Raw genomic sequence first — 18,999 nt, forward strand, 5'->3', positions numbered from 1 at the left:
GAGGCAGAATTGATAGGACCTGACAATCTCCTTCGAGGGCAAGAATTGTCCTTCTTTGCTTAACTTGGTTTCCTCCACAATGAGGGAAGTGCAATTCCAAAGAGATTTTCTGTCATATTCCTTGCTAAAGAAAATAAAAATTTACATTTTAGGGATTTCCCTGGTGGCACAGTGGTTAAGAATCCGCCTGCCAATGCAGGGGACATGGGTTCAAGCCCTGGTCTGGGAAGATCCCACATGCTGTGGAGCAACTAAGCCCGTGTGCCACACTACTGAGCTGTGCTCTAGAGCCCGCTAGCCACAACTACTGAGCCCATGTGCCACAACTACTGAAGCCAACGTGCCTGGAGCCCGTGCTCCACAACAAAGAAAAGCCATCGCAATGAGAAGCCCGCGCACTACACTGAAGAGTAGCCCCCATTCACCGCAACTAGAGAAAGACTGCAAGCAGCAACGAAGACCCAACCCAGCCAAAAATTTAAAAAATAATAATTTAAAAAAATTTACATTTTAATTCTGGCATAGGCTACTTAATGAATAATGCAGTCCCCTTCCTTTCTGCTCAGAGAAACTAAGAACCTATTTACCCTGGCTCACCAGTTAAGTGAAGCAATCGATACATTTCTTTTTCGTTTTGTTGTTGCCTAAGAGGATTTCTGTCGCTTGCAACCAAGGATCCTAACTAAAGATCACACATACACAAACTTCTGCAAACAATTTTAGGTATTCACACATCTCCTTCCTCCCCTCCCCCCCACCCTGCCAAGCTCTTGGGCTCCAAGGCCTTCAGATTTATTTATCTAACTATTTACGATTTATTTATTGGCTTGCAGGATCTTAGTTCCCTGACCAGGGACTGAACACGGGCCTTCGGCAGTGAAAGCAGAGTCCTGGACAGCCAGGGAATTCCCCAAGACCTTCAGATTCAGAGTGAGGTCTATCTAAAGTGAATACTCATTTCCAATACTCCATGCTTAATAACCCTGTAGCTGAAGCTTTCAATAGTCAGGAGGTCGGCTTTGCTGCCGGGAACCTCTTCTGCCCCTCCACCTCCCTGAGGATTCACCATGACTTCATGAATTAGGAAGACAAATGACATACAGGGAAAGCAACCACTTCCTGATGTAACCCACTACTTCTCAGGCCAACTCCAAGGAGCCTCGCAAATCACGTGGTAGAAAGGGATCACATGGTAGAATGGGAAACTTCAGGACCTGCCTTAGGACACAGTGAGGCCTTCTGGCCTATGCAATACTCCCGCTATGGTAAAGTCGTTGAGCAATGGGATTTCCCCCCCCTCCACGAGGACAAATTCTGGGATCTAAAAAAAAAAATCATCCAGATTATTAGAGGTCTTTAACATTAATGAAAATAACTCATCAGGCATTGACAGTCCTCCAGACTTCCGATGACACTCCTCTGACAGGAGTTGCCTCACCAGGAGCAGAGCTGGCCCTGAATCTGCCCTTACTGTTAACCTTTGGTTGTGAGTCCATGAAGGAGGGAGACAGCTGAATTGCCCAGTGGGGGTGTCAGCAGTGGGTCAAGGCCTATCGCACAGGTGGGTCTGCTGGGGCACTTTCTACTCTTTGCTGTGTTTGGGATGAAAAGATGTGGCTGAGAAGGGATGATGGACTTAAAGGACTGGAGGGATGAGGTAATAAGGGAGTCTAAATACTGAAGTCGCAAATCTGGTAGATGGGGGGAAAGACCGGGCTAGATTTAGGCTATGCCAAGTTTAAGATCATAGTCAAGTAGATAAGAGCTGGCAAGCAAGGAGGAACTAAGGAAGCGAGGCTGAAGGTGAGGTCAGGATAAAGACCCAGGTTTGGGGGCCCTTGTCCAGAAGGAAACAGTTTCCAGAGACAGCTTTAGAGTGCCCGCGGTTAAGGCGAATCGTCCAGAGCCTAGGCAGTTCATCACCAGCCTCGAGGTAGGTACGCTGGGCTTCTTTGCTTCCTCGGTGTCCCTGTCCCAGAGAGGGGCGAAAGCAGGGGTGGGGCAGGTGGCTGGAACGGTCTCTTCTGACCGTGAGGAGAGCGTCTCTTTGCAGGAGGGACTGGTCTCGGCTTACACAACCTCCAGCGTTGGGAAGACCCCAGCAAATCCGACGCAGGAGGGCCGAGCCCTTCTCCTCCCTTCTAGCGCCCGGGGCCCCAGGCTGCTCAAACGGAAAAGGGCGCTGTGCTCCCGGGGATCTGAGCAAGGATTCTGGGCGCCCAACGCAGCATTCCCGCCCCTAAGGTGCCCAGACTGCAGCTGCCCGCGCCATCATAGCGCGCAGCACGCAACAAAATCCACAGCCGGCCTTCCTGGGACCCCAGGCCGGAAACCGAGCCACCCCCTTCCGCCGCCAGGCGGAAGTAGAGGGGCTTCCGGTGAGCCGGCCAGGTACTTGTGGTTCACAATGGCGGCCTCCTTCTCCGGGAAGAAGATAGTGTTTGTCACGGGGAACGCCAAGAAGCTGGAGGAGGTAACGGGAGGGGTGGGAAGCCGACCAGGAGGCGGTTGGGGGGTAGCGTGTGGCAAGGTTGGCTGGGGAGAAGGCGGAGAAGTGGCTTCCAGGCGGAGGGAAGCACGCGGGTGGAAGAGCAGAGGGGGAACAGAGTCCGACCGGGAGGGATGGGTTGGATCGGGAAGGGGATGGGCCGCGCGGAGTGGACCGGCACGTATGCGGAGTGGGGGTGACCCGGGGTTGGACTCGATAGAATGAGGGCCTTGACAAATCCGGGCACAGGGCTTGTGAGCTTAGGGGCATCGGAAGCTGAAGGAGTGGTAGGGTCCTTAACACTTGTCCCAAAGGTCACCTCTTAAGCTAGGTCCCAAACCGGGACCCTGACACCTCTCTCGAGCGGATCCAGACCCCGTTGTTGTCCTGGGGTTGGCAGGGGCCGGACAGGGTGTGGGGCGAGGCATCCAAACTGAGTTCCACACCCCACCACGGTCCAGAAATGTGGTCCTCAGCCTCTCCCAGCCTCTTTCCGCCATCTGTGAAATGGCCATTATTCAGGAGGTCTGATTCACAGCACAATGGAGAGGAGGAGTGAAGGAGGCAGTGGATCCAAAGTTCCTGCCTACAGGGACTTTGTGGTCGGCTCTGAGAATTCTGGGGGTTGATGGAACCGCTTTGGCTGCAAATAGTAGAGAGACACAGGGAGCTCATGTAAACAGCCAGGTGACAATCGTATGCTGTCCCACAGGGCTTGAGGAGTCTTTCTCAGGAGTCCCTGTCGAGGGGTTTATTTGTCCTTCTAGTTCTCTCTGGATGCTCATCCCTTTTCCTTTTGAGGTCTTTCTGCATTTTTCCCTTCTGATGGAGGAGGCAGTAAGGCTTCTGCCAGGCATCAGCTCTGATTGGCCTTACTTGGATCAAAGGTTTGCCCTTTCTTAGTCAGCCATGGTCAAGGATGTGGGTCATGTGTGGAGAATCAGGATGACACCCACTAGATGTCTGAGGCAGACCAATGGGGTGCAGTCATTAGGGTCATTTGTCTACAGCATAGGGACCAATGACACTTGTGTGCTGTTACAGGGTGGCCTCAGAAGTCAGAGCCCTGTGCTGATAAAAGGTTTGGGATCTTGAGGCCAGACCAGACAAGCAGACAGGCAGTGCCACACTGAACAGAGCCCCATGCAAAATGGTGGGTGCCAGCTCCCAAGGCCATCTCTACCTCTGGTTGAGAATGTGGCCATCCCACATTTAAAGAAGAGGGAGGGAATTCCCTGGAAGTCCAGTGGTTAGGATTCCAGCTTTCACTGCCGGGGCCCGGGTTGGATCCCTGGTCGGGAAACTAAGATCCTGTAAGCCATGTGGCATGGCCCCCCAAAAAAAGGAGAAAAAAAAAAAGAAGATGCTGGAGTAGCCAGAGGAGGCTCACTGGAGAAAATGGACTTGAAGTTGGCCTAAAATTGGGAGGTTTTTTTTTTTTTTTTTTGCGGTACGCGGGCCTCTCACTGTTGTGGCTTCTCCCGTTGCAGAGCACAGGCTCCGGACGCGCAGGCTCAGCGGCCATGGCTCATGGGCCTAGCCGCTCCGCGGCATGTGGGATCTTCCCGGACCAGGGCACGAACCTGTGTCCCCTGCATCGGCAGGCGGACTCTCAACCACTGCGCCATGAGGGAAGCCCTTAAAATAGGGAGTTTTAACTCTTCATCTCATGGTACCCCATTGGCAGAGTGATGAAGCCTCTGGACCCTTTCTCAGGAAAATACATAGGATTACAAAGGAAATCAATTCTATTGATTTACAATTCTCAAAATATTATAAATATTTGTGATCCAGTTACATATGCTTTATTAATGCATACTGAGCTGATCTCCCTGCGCTATGCCGCTGCTTCCCACTAGCTATTTTACATTTGGTAGTGTGTATATGTCAATGCTTCTGTCACTTCGCCCCAGCTTCCCCCTCCCCCGCTGCCGTGTCCTTAAGTCCATTCTGTATGTCTGCGTCTTTATTCCTGCCCTGCCACTAGGTTCATCGGTACCATTTTTTTTTAGATTCCATATATATACGTTAGCATATGGTATTTGTTTTTCCTTACTTCACTCTGTATGACAGACTCTAGGTCCATCCACCTCACTACAAATAACTCTATTTCATTTCTTTTTATGGCTGAGTAATATTCCATTGTATATATGTGCCACATCTTCTTTATCCATTCATCCGTCAATGGACATTTAGTTTGCTTCCTTGTCCTGCCTATTGTAAATAGTGCTGCAATGAAGACTGTGGTGCATGTCTCTTTTTGAATTATGGTTTTCTCAGGGTATATGCCGAGTAGTGGGGTTTGCTGGGTCATATGGTAGTTCTATTTTTAGTTTTTCAAGGCACCTCCATACTGCTCTCCATAGTGGTTGTATCAATTTACATTCCCACCAACAGTGCAGGAGGGTTCCCTTTTTACCACACCCTCTCCAGCATTTATTATTTCTAGATTTTTTGATAATGGCCATTCTGACCAGTGTGAGGTGATACCTCATTGTGGTTTTGACTTGCATTTGATTTGTTGAGCATCTTTTCATGTGCCTCTTGGCCATCTGTATGTCCTCTTTGGTGAAATGTCTATTTAGGTCTTCTGCCCATTTTTTAATTGTTTTTTTTTAAATTTATTTTATTTTATTTTTATTTTTGGCTGCGTTGGGTCTTCGTTGCTGTGCGTGGGCTTTTCTCTGGTTGTGGTGAGCAGGGGCTACTCTTTGTTGTGGCGTGCAGGCTTCTCATTGCGGTGGCTTCTCTTGTTGTGGAGCATGGGCTCTAGGCACGCGGGCTTCAGTAGCTGTGGCACGGGGGCTCAGTAGTTGTGGCTTGCGGGCTCTAGAGCGCAGGCTCAGTAGCTCGGTAGTTGTGGTGCACAGGCTTAGTTGCTCCGTGGCACGTGGGATCTTCCCAGACCAGGGTTGAAACCCGTGTCCTCTGCATTGTCAGGCAGATTCTTAACCACTGCACCACCAGGGAAGCCTGGGTTGTTTCTTTTTTTGATATTGAGCTCCATGAGCTGTTTGTATATTTTGGAGATTAATCCTTTGCTCGTTGTTTCATTTGCAAATAATTTTATCCCATTCTGAGGGTTGTCTTTTCATCTTATTTATGGTTTCCTTTGCTGTGCAAAAGCTTTTAAGTTTAACTAGGTCCCATTTGTTTATTTTTGTTTTTATTTTCATTACTCTAGGAGGTGGGTCAAAAAACATCTTGTGGTGGTTTATGTCAAAGAGTGTTTTTCCTATGGTTTCCTCTAAGAGTTTTATAGTGTCTGGTTTTACATTTAGGTCTTTAATACATTTGGAGTTTATTTTTGTGTGTGGTGTTAGGTGGTGTTCTAATTTCATTCTTTTACATGTAGCTGTCCAGTTTTCCCAGCACCACTTACTGAAGAGGCTGTCTTTTCTCCATTGTATGTCCTTTCCTCCTTTGTCATAAATTAGGTGATCATATGTGCATGGGTTTATCTCTGGGCTTTCTATCTGTACCTTGATCTATATTTCTGTTTTTGTGCCAGTACCGTATTGTCTTGATTACTGTAGCTTTGTAGTATAGTTTGAAGTCAGGGAGCCTGATTCCTCCAGCTCTGTTTTTCTTTCTCAGTATTGCTTTGGCTATTCAGGATCTTTTGTGTTTCCATACAAATTGTAAAATTTTTTGTTCTAATTCTGTGAAGAATGCCATTGGTAGTTTGATAGGGATTGCATTGAATCTGTAGATTGCTTTGGGTAGTATAGTCATTTTCATAATATTGATTTTCCAATCCAAGAACATGGTATATTTCTCCATCTGTTTATGTCATCTTTGATTTCTTTCATCAGTGTTTTATAGTTTTCCGAGTATAAGTCTTTCGCCTCTTTAGATAGGTTTATTCCTAGGTATTTTATTCTTTCTGTTGCAGTGGTAAATGGGATTGTTTCCTTAATTTCTCTTTCTGATTTTTCGTTGTTAGTGTATAGGAATGCCAGAGATTTCTGTGCATTAACTTTGTATCCTGCAACTTTACCAAATTCGTTGATTAGTTCTAGTAGTTTTCTGGTGGCATCTTTAGGATTTTCTATGTATAGTATCATGTCATCTGCAAAGAGTGACAGTTTTACTTCTTATCCAATTTGTATTCCTTTTATTTCTTTTTCTTCTCTGATTGCCATGGCTAGGACTTCGAAAACTATGTTGAATAAGAGTGGTGAGAGAGGACATCCTTGTCTTGTTCCTGATCTTAGAGGAAATGCTTTCAGTTTTTCACCATTGAGTATGTTTGCTGTGGGTTTGTCATATATGACCTTTATTATGTTGAGGTAGTTTCCCTCTATGCCCATTTTCTGGAGAGTTTTTATCGGAAAAGGGTGTTGAATTTTTTCAAAACCTTTTTCTGCATCTATTGAGATGATCACATGGTTTTTATTCCTTTATTTGTTAATATGGTGTATCACATTGATTGATTTGCGTATATTGAAGAATCCTTGCATCTGATGTATGACCCTTTTAATATGTTGTTGGATTCTGTTTGCTAGTATTTTGTTCAGGATTTTTGCATCTATGTTCATCAGTGATATTGGAGTATAATTTTCTTTTTTTGTGATATCTTATTCTGGTTTTGGTATCAGGGTGATGGTGGCTTCATAGAACGAATTTGGGTGCGTTCATCCCTCTGCAGTTTTTTGGAAGAGTTTGAGAAGGATTGGTGTTAGCTCTTCTCTAAATGTTTGATAGAATTCACCTGTGAAGCCATCTGGTCCTGGACTTTTGTTTGTTGGAAGATTTTTTATATATATAAATTTATTTATTTTTATTTATTTATGTTTGGCTGCGTTGGGTCTTCGTTGCTCTGCGTGGGCTTTCTCTAGTTGTGGCAGGCCAGGGCTGCTCTTCGTTGTGGTGCACAGGCTTCTCATTGTGGTGGTTTCCCTTGTTGTGGAGCATGGGCTCTCGGCAGGTGGGCTTCAGTAGTTGCAGCACATGGGCTCAGTAGTTGTGGCTTGTGGACTCTAGAGCATAGGCTCAGTAGGTGTGGCACATGGGGTTAGTTGCTCCGTGGCATATGGGGTCTTCTCAGACCAGGGATTGAACCTGTGTCACCTGCATTGGCAGGCAGATTTTTAACCACTGTGCCACCAGGGAAGTCCTGTTGGAAGATTTTTAATTACAGTTTCAATTTCATTACTTGTGATAGGTCTGTTTATATTTTCTAATTCTTCCTGGCTCAGTCTTGGAAAATTGTACATTTCCAAGAATTTGTCCATTCCTCATGGTTGTCCATTTTATTGGCATATAGTTGTCTGTAGTAGTCTCTTATAATCCTTTGTATTTCTGCAGTGTCAGTTGTGATTTCTCCTTTTTCATTTCTAATTTTATTGATTTGCGTCCTCTCCCTTTGTTCTTTTTTTTTTTGACTTTTTTTTTTAAATTTTTTGCTTTATAACAAATTTAGTCAGTTATACATATACATATGTTTCCATATCCCCTCCCTTTTGCATCTCCCTCCCACCCTCCCTATCCCACCCCTCCAGGCGGTCACAAAGCACCGAGCTGATCTCCCGCCCTTTTGTTCTTGATGAGTCTGGCTAAGGGTTTATCAATTTTGTTTATCTTCTCAAAGAACCAAATTTTAGTTTTATTGATTTTTGCTGTTGTTTTCATTTCTGTTTCATTTATTTCTGCTCTGATCTTTATGATTTCTTTCCTTCTACTGACTTTAGGTTTTCTTTGTTCTGTTTTCTCTAGTTGCTTTAGGTGTAGGGTTAGATTGTTTATTTGAGATTTTTCTTGTTTCTTGAGGTGCGATTGAATTGCTATAAACTTCCCTCTTAGAACTGCTTTTGCTGCATCCCATAGGTTTTGAATCATCGTGTTTTTGTTGTCATTTGTTTCTATGTATTCTTTTATTTCTTTGATTTCTCTAGTGATCTCTTGATTACTTAGTAGTGCACTGTTTATCCTCCATGTATTTGTGTTTTTTACAGTTTTTTTCCTGTAATTGATTTCCACATAACAGTGTGGTCAGAAAAGATGCTTGATACAATTTCAATTTTCTTAAATTTTCCGAGGCTTGATTTGTGACCCAAGATGTGATCTGTCTTGGAGAATGTTCCATGTGCACTTGAGAAGGAAGTGTAATGTGCCACTTTTGGGTGGAATGTTCTATAAATATCAATTAAATCTATCTGGTCTATTGTGTCATCTAAAGCTTGTGTTTGCTTATTTATTTTCTGTTTGGATGATCTGTCCATTGGGGTAAGTGAAGTGTTAAAGTCCCCTACTATTATTGTGTTACTGTCGATTTCCCCTTTTATGGTTGTTAACATTTGCCTTATGTATTGAGGTGCTCCTATGTTGGGTGCATAAACGATTATAATTGTTATATCTTCTTCTTGGATTGATCCCTTGATCATTATGTACTGTCCTTATCTCTTGTAACAGTCTTTATTTTAAAGTCTATTTTTAAAAACAAATTTATTTTATTTATTTATTTTTGGCTGTGTTGGGTCTTCGTTGCTGGGCTTTCTCTAGTTGCGGCAAGCAGGGGTTACTCTTTGTGGCGGTGTGCAGGCTTCTCATTGAGGTGGCTTCTCTTGTTGCATAACACAGGCTCTAGGCATGCAGGCTTCAGTAGTTGTGGCACACGGGCTCAGTAGTTGTGGCTCACGGGCTCTAGAGCACAGGCTCAGTAGTTGTGGTGCATGGGCTTAGTAGCTCCACAGCATGTGGGATCTTCCTGGACCAGGGATTGAACCTGTGTCCCCTGCATTGGCAGGCAGATTCTTAACCGCTGTACTACCAGGGAAGCCCTTAAGTCTATTTTATCTGATACGAGTATTGCTACTCCAACATTGTTTTGATTTCCATTTGCATAGAATATATTTTTCCATCCCTTCACTTTTAGTCTGTTTGTGTTCCTAGGTCTTAAGTGGGTCTCTTGTAGACAGCATATATATAGGTCTTGTTTTTGTATCCGTTCAGCCAGTCTGTGTCTTTTGGTTGGGACATTTAATCCATTTACATTCAAGGTTGTCATCGATATGTATGTTCCTATTACCATTTTCTTAATTGTTTTGGGTTTGTTTTTGTGGGTCTTTTTCTTTTGTGTTTCCTGCCTAGAGAAGTTTTTTTAGCATTTGTTGTAAAGCTGGTTTGGTGGTGCTGAATTCTCTTACCTTTTGCTTGTCTGAAAAGCTTTTGATTTCTCTGTTGACTCTGAATGAGATCCTTGCTGGGTAGAGTAATCTTGGTTGTAGTTTTTTCTCTTTCATCATTTTAAGTATATCCTGCCACTCCCTTCTGGCCTGCAGAGTTTCTGCTGAAAAATCAGTTGATAATGTTATGGGGATTCTTTTGTATGTTATTTTTTGCTTTTCCCTTGCTGCTTTTAATATTTTTTCTTTGAATTTAATTTTTGTTAGTTTGATTAATATGTGTCTTGCTGTGTTTCTCCTAAGGTTTATCCTGTATGGGACTCTCTGCGCTTCCTGGACCTGGGTGGCTATTTCCTTTCCCATGTTAGGGAAGTTTTCCACTATAATCTCTTCAAATATTTTCTCAGACCCTTTCTTTTTCTCTTCTTATTTGGGACCCCTATAATTCGAATGTTGGTGTGTTTAGTATTGTCCCAGAGGTCTCTGAGATTGTCTTTGATTCTTTTCATTCTTTTTTCTTTATTCTGCTCCTTGGCAGTTATTTCTAGCATTCTGTCTTCCAGCTCACTTATATTTGTTCTTCTGCCTCAGTTATCCTATTATTGATTCCTTCTAGTGTATTTTTCATGTCAGTTATTGTGCTTTCATCTCTGTTTGTCCTTCAGTTCTTCTAGAACTTTGTTAAACATTTCTTGTATTTTCTTAGTCTGTGCCTCCATTCTACTTCTGAGATTCTGGATCGTCTTTACTACCATTACTCTGAATTCTTTTTCAGGTAGATTGCCTATTTCCTCTTCATTTATTTGGTCTTATAAGTTTTTACCATGCTCCTTCATCTGTGACATACTTTTTTACCCTCTCATTTTTTCTGATGGGTGGGATTGTGTTCCTGTTTAACTGGTTGTTTGGCCTGAGGCTTCCAACACTGGAGTTTGTAGGCTGTTGGATAGAGCTGGGTCTTGGTGCTGAGATGAGGACCTCCGGGAGACCTCACTCCAATGAATATTCCCTGAGGTCTGAGGTTCTCTTGTTAGTCCAGTGGTTCAGACTCAGAGCTCCCATCGCAGGAGCCGTTCACTTGGGGGCTCTTCCCGTCTCCTTGGGCATCAAGGTCTCCCACCAGCATCTGGCAGGCGCCCTAGTTGTAGGGAGACACGAACTCTGCGTCTTCCCATGCCGCCATCTTGACTCTGCCCCTTGTAAATGATATTTTGAGATATCTGCTACAACTGTAATGGGATATGACAACATCTGTGATTTTAATAGGTTTAAATATCACAGGAGATGCTAATGCTATTTGTGTTTGTTTTCTATATTCACTATTGAAAGGGATGCTAAATTTCAGGTAGCGGTTAGTGAAAATAAAGCGTTTTTTTTTTTTTTTCTAATCCAAGTTCACAGACCTCCTGAATTCTGGGTAACCCCTGATAGAAAATTCCTGGCCCAAAAGATAGGTTTGGGGAGCACTGAGAAAGGAAGAGGGTGTTCTAGGTAGGTGGTTAGCATGAACAGAGACCTGAAGTAGGAGGGAGGGATCGGAGAGTGAGGAGATGGGGGAGCTGACCTGCTGGGGTGGGACCCTGAAGGCTGGGGTGAGGCTCGTGGGCTTGACTTGGTGAGCTTTAAGGGTCTGACAGGAGAGTTACCTGACGAGAAAGGTGGGTGACAGCTTGTGTAGTAATGGGGAATAGTTAAACAAATGGTGATAAATGTTCTTTCATTTTGGAACAGGTCATTCAGATTCTAGGAGATAAGTTTCCATGCACTTTGGTGGCACAGAAGATTGACCGTATGTCTCTGATTAGTTCTATTTTTCAAAGATGATTCAATTTCTCTCTCTCTCTGTGACCTGACTGTGTGTCTGTTTCTCTGATAAGTGCCAGAGTACCAAGGAGAGCCTGATGAGATTTCCATTCGGAAGTGTCAGGAGGCAGCTCGCCAGGTGATTGCTCCACACGTCCTGTACTTGCGCCTCTTGTCTGGTGGCTCCTGGGGTCTGTGCCTGCTGGGGATGGGTAGAGAATATGGTAGGCACAGTTTATAATGACTTGAAGGACCTTTCCAGGCTTAGCTAGGCTGGAGTCAGTTAATGTTGGCTCTGGAATACTGCCTCCTTTCTCAACTTTGACTGCATAGTATCCCCCTAGATGACCACACACACACATAATTCACTCTTCCCAATTCTCAGGTACATACATTCCACCCCTACATTCTCCCCACATACATCCACCCTGCACTCACACATCTCTGTGGAACTGAAAAAGAGTGCTTTGTAAACAGTCAGGCTGCTTGAGTATGAATCCCAGCTCTCCTGTCACTGTACCTGGAGCAAACTTTACAACCTGCCAAGGCTTTGATGTCCCTACCTTTAAAATGAAGATAAGAGATTAGTCAATGGCTGTTACCCAGAGCAGATAGACCTCTATCTGCTGCTGCTGTTACACATCCCAGCTAGCTGTGAGTGTGGCCCTGGCTTGGGTGGCCGAGGAATTCAGGGTGGAGATGGGGCCTGCTGCTGGGCGCGGGTCTCAGGGCTGCATGTCCTTGTGCTGCAGGTGCAGGGCCCTGTACTGGTAGAAGACACCTGTTTGTGCTTCAACGCCCTTGGGGGCCTCCCTGGCCCCTACATGTGAGTGCTCCCCCACCCTTTTGCAGGGCCCTGGCCACAAAACCACTTGAACTTTGAAATGATTTGTTACTTGATACTGCGGGTCATTCACTGTCTTGGCATCAACACCAGTATGTCAGATCGTCTTGAGGGAGGATTAGGGATGGGGAAGAGGCATACCTTTCTTTTGTAAAGTGTAAGAATGTGATTGTGTAAGTTGAGATGGGCAAGGGGAACTCACCCATTGGAGAGGTACATTCGTGGGCAGATCAGTTTCAGGAAAGAGGAAATAAGGAAGTTGAGATCTGCAGATGGATTTCCTTAAAGCTCTCCAGTACCTTGGACCCCCTCAGAAGGTCTTTGTGTATCTCTAGGGTACAAATACCCCAATTTGTTAGGTCTTGGGTATGTATACAGTTGACCCTTGAACAACTCGGGGGGGTTAACGAGCATTTAACTTACAGTTGGCTTTCCATATCAGTGGATTCAACTGTATGTTACTGTAGTATTTACTACTGAAAAATATCCATGGATAAGTGAACATATGCAGTTCAAACTCATGTTGTTCAAGGGTTAACTGTATCTTTAACTTCTGGATTGCTAATTTGTTTGCCAAGGCAGTAGCACCCCTACACACTTACAGTGTACATTGCTCCATATTCTTACCAGCACTGTTTTATGACTTTTTAGTATTTTGTAATGGCGGGAGTGGGAAATGTTACCACATGCAATTTTAATTTGCATTTCCCTAATTACCAGTGAGATTGAGGGCTTCACTGGTTTATCAGTTCTTTTGTGGATTGCCTCTTTGTCTCCATTTCCTTTTCCCTATTGGATTATTTCTCTTCATTTTGAGTTGAGACATTCTTTATCTTTTCTCCTTGGCTCTCGCAGGGCTCTAATCCCTGGGGGACGCAGCCCAGAAACAAGGTGGTAAGAACATCCATCTGCTTGTGGTGTCTGACTCACCTTTATTTCTCTTGCAGAAAGTGGTTTCTGGAGAAGTTAAAGCCTGAAGGTATTATCCCCATGTCTCTTTCTTTAGACTTGTTTGAAATTAAGAATCTGTGGGTTCTACGGGAGGAGCTCCAACTAGTAATCAGGAATCTCGGGTTCCATCCCCTTCACGGAATCTCCATTCACCTCAGTCTCCCCATCTATAATCTACAGCTCACACTCTCCCTATACACCTGGTGCCAGGGAGCACTGAGATTTGGGAGGAGTGGATGGGGTGGGGGTGGGTGGTGAGAGCTTTGCGTTTGAGGGACAAAGGGGCTCTAGTTGATTCTGGCTCAGAGAGGGACTGGCCCCACTGCTTGCTGTCCTTGCCTCAGTGGGGGGCGGGGAGGGAGACACCCTGTTGCTCCTCCTCGTCCCAGCAGCTCATACCCTGAAGCCCACAGTGGTAGAATAAGGAACCCCACGTCCCCATCACCCAACTTCCTGGGTTATCAGTGCAGGGCCTATTTGGTGATATGTATAACTCCCCTCGCCACCTGGGCCCCTTGAGTGCAGAGAGGGGGCTGGGGCTGGGCAGCATAGAGTGCCCTGAGCCCTCACTGCACCTGCCCGCAGGTCTCCACCAGCTCCTGGCTGGGTTCCAAGACAAGTCGGCCTATGCACTCTGCACGTTCGCGCTCAGCACTGGGGACCCAAGTGAGCCTGTGCGCCTCTTCAGGGGCCGGACCTCGGTGCGTACCCATGCTCGTTCCCCCGCGTGCCGCCAGAGGGCGCTGTGACTCGCGGTGATGCTGCAGGACTGAGGTGGGGAGGGCACGCCCCTGGGTACCACAGCTAGAAGTGCTGTCAATCCCGAAACTTATTTGACCCCTGAGTCTGGTGTTTGGAAAGGCACAATGGCTTACAGCTGTTGGGGCCTGGTATACCCAGAGTTCTGCAGTGTATGCTCTCCTGAGAAGCAGATGTGGAAACTGAAGGTGACAACTCCTAGAGCTACATCTATAGCCCAGACTTCTCCAAGCTTGAATCTCCTCATCCCACTGCTGAGGCAACAGCTTCCCTTGAACATCTCACAGCCTTTCCAACTTTCTATGTTCATATAGAATCTTCCTTCTCCCCGCAACTCATTCCTTTCAAAACTGCCCTTCAGTTCCCCCATGCTTACCTATCAGACCATAGGTTCAGCTGCTTCTCACAGGGTCCAGACCACCCTCTGGGCTGGCCTGCTCCCCCCACTGCCCCAGCCCATCCGTCCCCTCCCCGTGGTGGGAGTGTACCTTCAGGCACATCATTTCTCTGCTTTGTCCTTTCTGCTCAGGATAAAATCCAGAGCCCCACCATAGCTCCCATAGCCCTATGCCAGTGGCTCCACAGGGACTGTCCACAGATGTTTTACTTTACGCTCCCTGATTAGATTTTTAATTTTTGTGGTGAAAAAACAGGTGACAGAAATTACCATCTTCATTTTTAAGTGTACAATACAATAGTGTACACTGTTGTGCACCAGATCTCTAGAACTTTCTCATCTTGCAGAATTGAAACTATGCCCATTGAATAACGACTCCACCTTCCCCTCATCTCCCCAGCACCTGGCAACCACCATTCTACTTTCTGTTGTTAAGAGTTCAACTACCTCAGATACATCATATAAGTGGAATCCTGCAGTGTTTGTTTTTTTGTGACTGGCTTATCTCACTTAGCATAATGTCCTCAAGTTTCATCCATGTTGTAGCATGTGACAGGATCTCCTTTTTTAAGGCTGAATAATATTCCATTGATTATGTATACCACTTTTTCCTTTATCCGTTTACAGGCATACCTCGTTTTATTGAGCTTCACAGATATTATGTTTTTACAAATTGAAAGTTTGTGGCAATCCTGCATTGTCAGACGATGGTTAGCATTTTTTTTTTTGTGGTACGCGGGCCTCTCACTGCTGTGGCCTCTCCCGTTGTGGAGCACAGGCTCCGGACGCGCAGGCTCAGTGGCCATGGCTCACGGGCCCAGCGGCTCCGCGGCATGTGGGATCTTCCCGGACCGGGGCACGAACCCGCGTCCCCTGCATCGACAGGCGGACTCTCGACCACTGTGCCACCAGGGAAGCCCGATGGTTAGCATTTTTAGCAATTAAGTATTTTAAAATTAAGGTATGTACATTTTTTTAGACATAATGCTATTACACACTTAATAGATTACAATATAGTGTAAACATAACTTTTATATGCAGTAGGAAACCAAAAATTTCATGTGACTTGCTTTATTGCGATAATTGCCTGATTGCAGTGGTCTGGAACTGAACCCACAATATCTCCGAGGTCTGCCTGTATTCATTGATGAACACTTGCGTGGCTTCCACTTTTTGGCTCATAATGCTGCTATGAACGTGGGTGTGCAAATATCTCTTCAAGATCCTGTTTTCATTCTTTTGGATATATATTCAGAAATGGGATTGCTGGATCATATTGCCTGGTTACATTTTTAACAGTTAGTTTTAGTGGTCTGCTACTTTCACAGAAATGTTCTCTCAAAAATCAAAAGTATGAACAACCACAGGCCCAACTTCCTGCACCATGACTGACTAGCACCTATGTTGCTGACAGGGCCTGATCACTGCCATCCGACCATTCCCTATTATCTCCCCAGCTTGGGCTGCTGTTTCTACTTTGTTGCTGCCAGCCCCGACTTTAACTGAGGTAGCCTTGTTTCTCCTTGTTCTGTTCTCTCCTGTGCTTTCTAAACCCCAGCCACATTGTCCTTTCAGCAGTGCACATGCTAAGCCCTTCTCCATCTCTGGACCTCGGCACAGCTGTGTCCTCCACCTAGAATGTTCTTTTTTTTTTTTTTGCGGTACGCGGGCCTCACTGCTGTGGCCTCTCCCGTTGCGGAGCACAGGCTCCGGACGCGCAGGCTCAACGGCCATGGCTCACAGACCCAGCCGCTCCGCAGCATGTGGGATCTTCCCGGACTGGGGCACGAACCCGTGTCCCCTGCATCGGCAGGCGGACTCTCAACCACTGCGCCACCAGGGAAGCCCGACACTGGTTATCTTTGTCGCATTTTCCTTTTGGAATTTGCCTATTACAGCCAGTATTTACTGAGCTCATTTTTGTGTTGAACATTGTGCAAAGTAATTTCTATTTTGTTATTTCATTTAATTGTTAGAGCCTCCCTTGTATTATGAGAAATGCAGTAATAGTAGCAGGCACAGGGCTTGGCTGCAAAGTTCAGGGCCCTCAAACTTCCTATTAGGAGAAAATGTTTTCTGTCAGTCTTTCAAAGTTGATTCTCTTCTTCAGTGAGGTCACAGTTTGTCAAAGCTTCAGAGAGGGAGGTTGGTCCCAGGGGTATGGGTGGGCTGATCAAGCATGTGGTTCCTCCCTGTCTCTGGGGAGCGAGCTGTCCTGCTCTGCATTTTATGTGTTCAGCAAACATTTGCCGGCACCATAGACCCCTTGAGATAATATATTTTGAGTAAATAGGGTTTAACCAAATTCATAAACTAACCAAACTCAAGCTGGCTACTGCCCTCCTCACAGTGCATCTCCTCCACACCCAGTGGCACACCTGTCCCCCTTTCCTCTGGCAGGGCCGGATTGTGGTGCCCCGTGGCTGCCGAGATTTTGGCTGGGACCCCTGCTTTCAGCCTGATGGATATGAGCAGACGTAAGGAGCCCCAGTTTCTTTCAGGGGTGTGGGGTGGGGATGGCCGTGGTCTGGGTTGGGTCAGTGCCCCGCCCAGGTGCAGGCACGCGGTTACAGGCGGGGCAGGCTCTGAGGTGCCGTTCCGGCTGAAGGCAGCTCTGCTGGGGTGGATGCAAGGAATCTGGGTGGCCCGGTCCACAGCTGGGAGGCAGCTGGGCATAGCTGAAGTCCTGGGCTCTCGGGCTCAGCTCAGTACAGAGCAGCTTTGTAGCTTCAGTGGCTTCCCCACTCTGACCTGGGCTTGTCAGCTTTGTTGGATGATTATCTGACCCCCATTTAGTCTGGAAAAATGTTAGCACTTGGCCACCACGTTACACCCCCACAGCGCCAGGTGTTCTCATTATTTCATGCTAGCCCCCGCTTATTTACATGGGACATGTTGGCCATTATTGGAATCAGGTTTGTCAAGCTGGAGGGGGGCCCTTAGGGAGTGTGGCCTGAGGCCTCACAACAGCCAGGCAGGGCTGAGGACGACATGAAGCAGCACTTTGGTGACACAAATGCTCTATATCTGCACTGTGCAATCCGGTAGCCATTAGCCACGTGTGGCTGCGGAGCATCTGAAATGTGGTTAGAGCAACTGAGGAACAGAATTTATTTTTATTCAGTTGTAATTGGTTTAAATGGCCACAGTGGCTGGTAGCCACCATATTGGACAGCGTAGATGTGAAAGTGACAACTGGAGTAGGGATTCTTACCTCACTGGAGTCTTGCCATGGGTGGCAGGCCACTGGCTGGCTGTTCAAGGCTCGTCTGCTGCCCCCTGCCCCCACCTGCCCACCCCACAGTGCATTGGAGGAGATTGCTGTGTTTGCTCTGTCAGGCCCCACTGCTTCCCGTCAACAGATGACAAAGCTGATCAAACATGCAGCTCATCCCCCTGTCCCCAGCTTCCCTTTGACGACTTTTGGGCACACTAGAACCAGTTTAAGATCCTTTCACACTTATTAATATGGGTTTCTACCTACAGGGGAATTTAAGACTCTGATTTTTAAAAAAATTAACTCTGGTTGCCAGGAGCTGGTAGCCCCACTACCCTTCCCTAGGGACTCTTTGAGCTTTGGGCTCCAGGATGAGGCGAGGTGTACACACCCTCCCTGAGTCTGGGCTCCCTCTTCTCTGAGCTGCTACTGTTGCCCCTTAGATATGCAGAGATGCCCAAGGCTGAGAAGAACACCATCTCCCATCGCTTCCAGGCCCTGCTTGAGTTGCAAGAATACTTTGGCAACCTGACTCCACTTGGAGCTGGTGATGACCACTCTGCCTGAGGATCCGGGGAGGGCTAGCCTGAAACCGCCTCTATCAGGCAGGCACCCGTCCAAGTACTGCCTTCAGGGTTACCACTTCCTGGGGGTGTTACCAGCCGTCAGGAGCAGCTGGCTCTGCCTGGAAACTTTGGCCAGAGGACACCATCCTCTTGCCCTCAGGGATTCAGTGGTCTCCTACAGCCTCCAGGCCTGGAATCTGGAAAGGACCTTGGGTGTTAAAACTGGCCTTGGCAGGGTTGAGGGTTTGGGGAAGAACCACACAAACAACCTTAGATGTTTTTTAAATGCAGCAAATAAAAATTCCGGAGGGTACTTGCTTCCAAAATAAACTGGGTATATTTGCTTTGAAACCTGCCCCAGACAGGTGTCTGTCTCCTGAGTCCCCTTTGGCATGAGCAGGAAACCTCTCAGGTCGGGGTGGGGGCAAAAGGGGTGTGGGGGGGTGGCTGGACGAGGGCAGTGCTGTGTCGAGGCTGTTCGTGTGCCCTTGCTAGCTGGAGTATTATATCTTTCTTTTTGTCCTTGAAGTCTCTGATCATGGGCTGAACTTTTCCATGCCACATCCCTGCTGCCCACCCACCCAGCCACTGAGCAATGCCACCACCCAGCTGGCCTCTATTGTGTTTGCTGGGTTGGGGGGCGGGCAGTGTGGGATGTTGAGTGCTTTTGCTTTATTCTGGTGTACATTAGAGCAGCTAAAATGTTGGCTTATGGTTATAACGCCAGGTTCATTTTTATGGCAGGGAGGAGGGATGGAGTTCTTGACCCCAGTTGGGTTGACATGCCACGGTTCAGCCTGGGGGGCCAGCTGAGTTGAGCCCTTCAGGAGGCCCGGCTCAGCTATCT

General features: G+C 46.6%; 1 protein-coding gene across 6 annotated transcripts; it reads left to right on the forward strand.

Moving 5' to 3' along the window:
* The first annotated feature begins 2,346 nt into the window (after nucleotides 1–2,346).
* ITPA (inosine triphosphatase) lies at nucleotides 2,347–18,507 on the forward strand. 6 transcript variants are annotated; one of them, XM_060078897.1, is made up of 10 exons: nucleotides 2,347–2,473; nucleotides 3,979–4,117; nucleotides 11,345–11,404; nucleotides 11,493–11,557; nucleotides 12,171–12,244; nucleotides 13,210–13,241; nucleotides 13,799–13,914; nucleotides 15,784–15,876; nucleotides 16,770–16,846; nucleotides 18,030–18,507. In XM_060078897.1, exons 1-10 carry the CDS (start codon nucleotides 2,408–2,410, stop codon nucleotides 18,151–18,153), a joined length of 846 nt encoding a protein of 281 aa, XP_059934880.1. In that variant the 5' UTR covers nucleotides 2,347–2,407; the 3' UTR covers nucleotides 18,154–18,507. The 6 variants fall into 6 exon arrangements, with proteins under 6 accessions (XP_059934880.1, XP_059934881.1, XP_059934882.1 ...); XM_060078898.1 differs by lacking the exon at nucleotides 15,784–15,876 and having other exon boundaries at nucleotides 16,720–16,846; XM_060078899.1 differs by lacking the exon at nucleotides 15,784–15,876 and having other exon boundaries at nucleotides 2,351–2,473.
* Nucleotides 18,508–18,999: the final 492 nt, after the last annotated feature.

The sequence above is a fragment of the Mesoplodon densirostris genome, chromosome 16, assembly GCF_025265405.1.
Source record: "Mesoplodon densirostris isolate mMesDen1 chromosome 16, mMesDen1 primary haplotype, whole genome shotgun sequence".
NCBI classification, from domain to species: domain Eukaryota; kingdom Metazoa; phylum Chordata; class Mammalia; order Artiodactyla; family Ziphiidae; genus Mesoplodon; species Mesoplodon densirostris.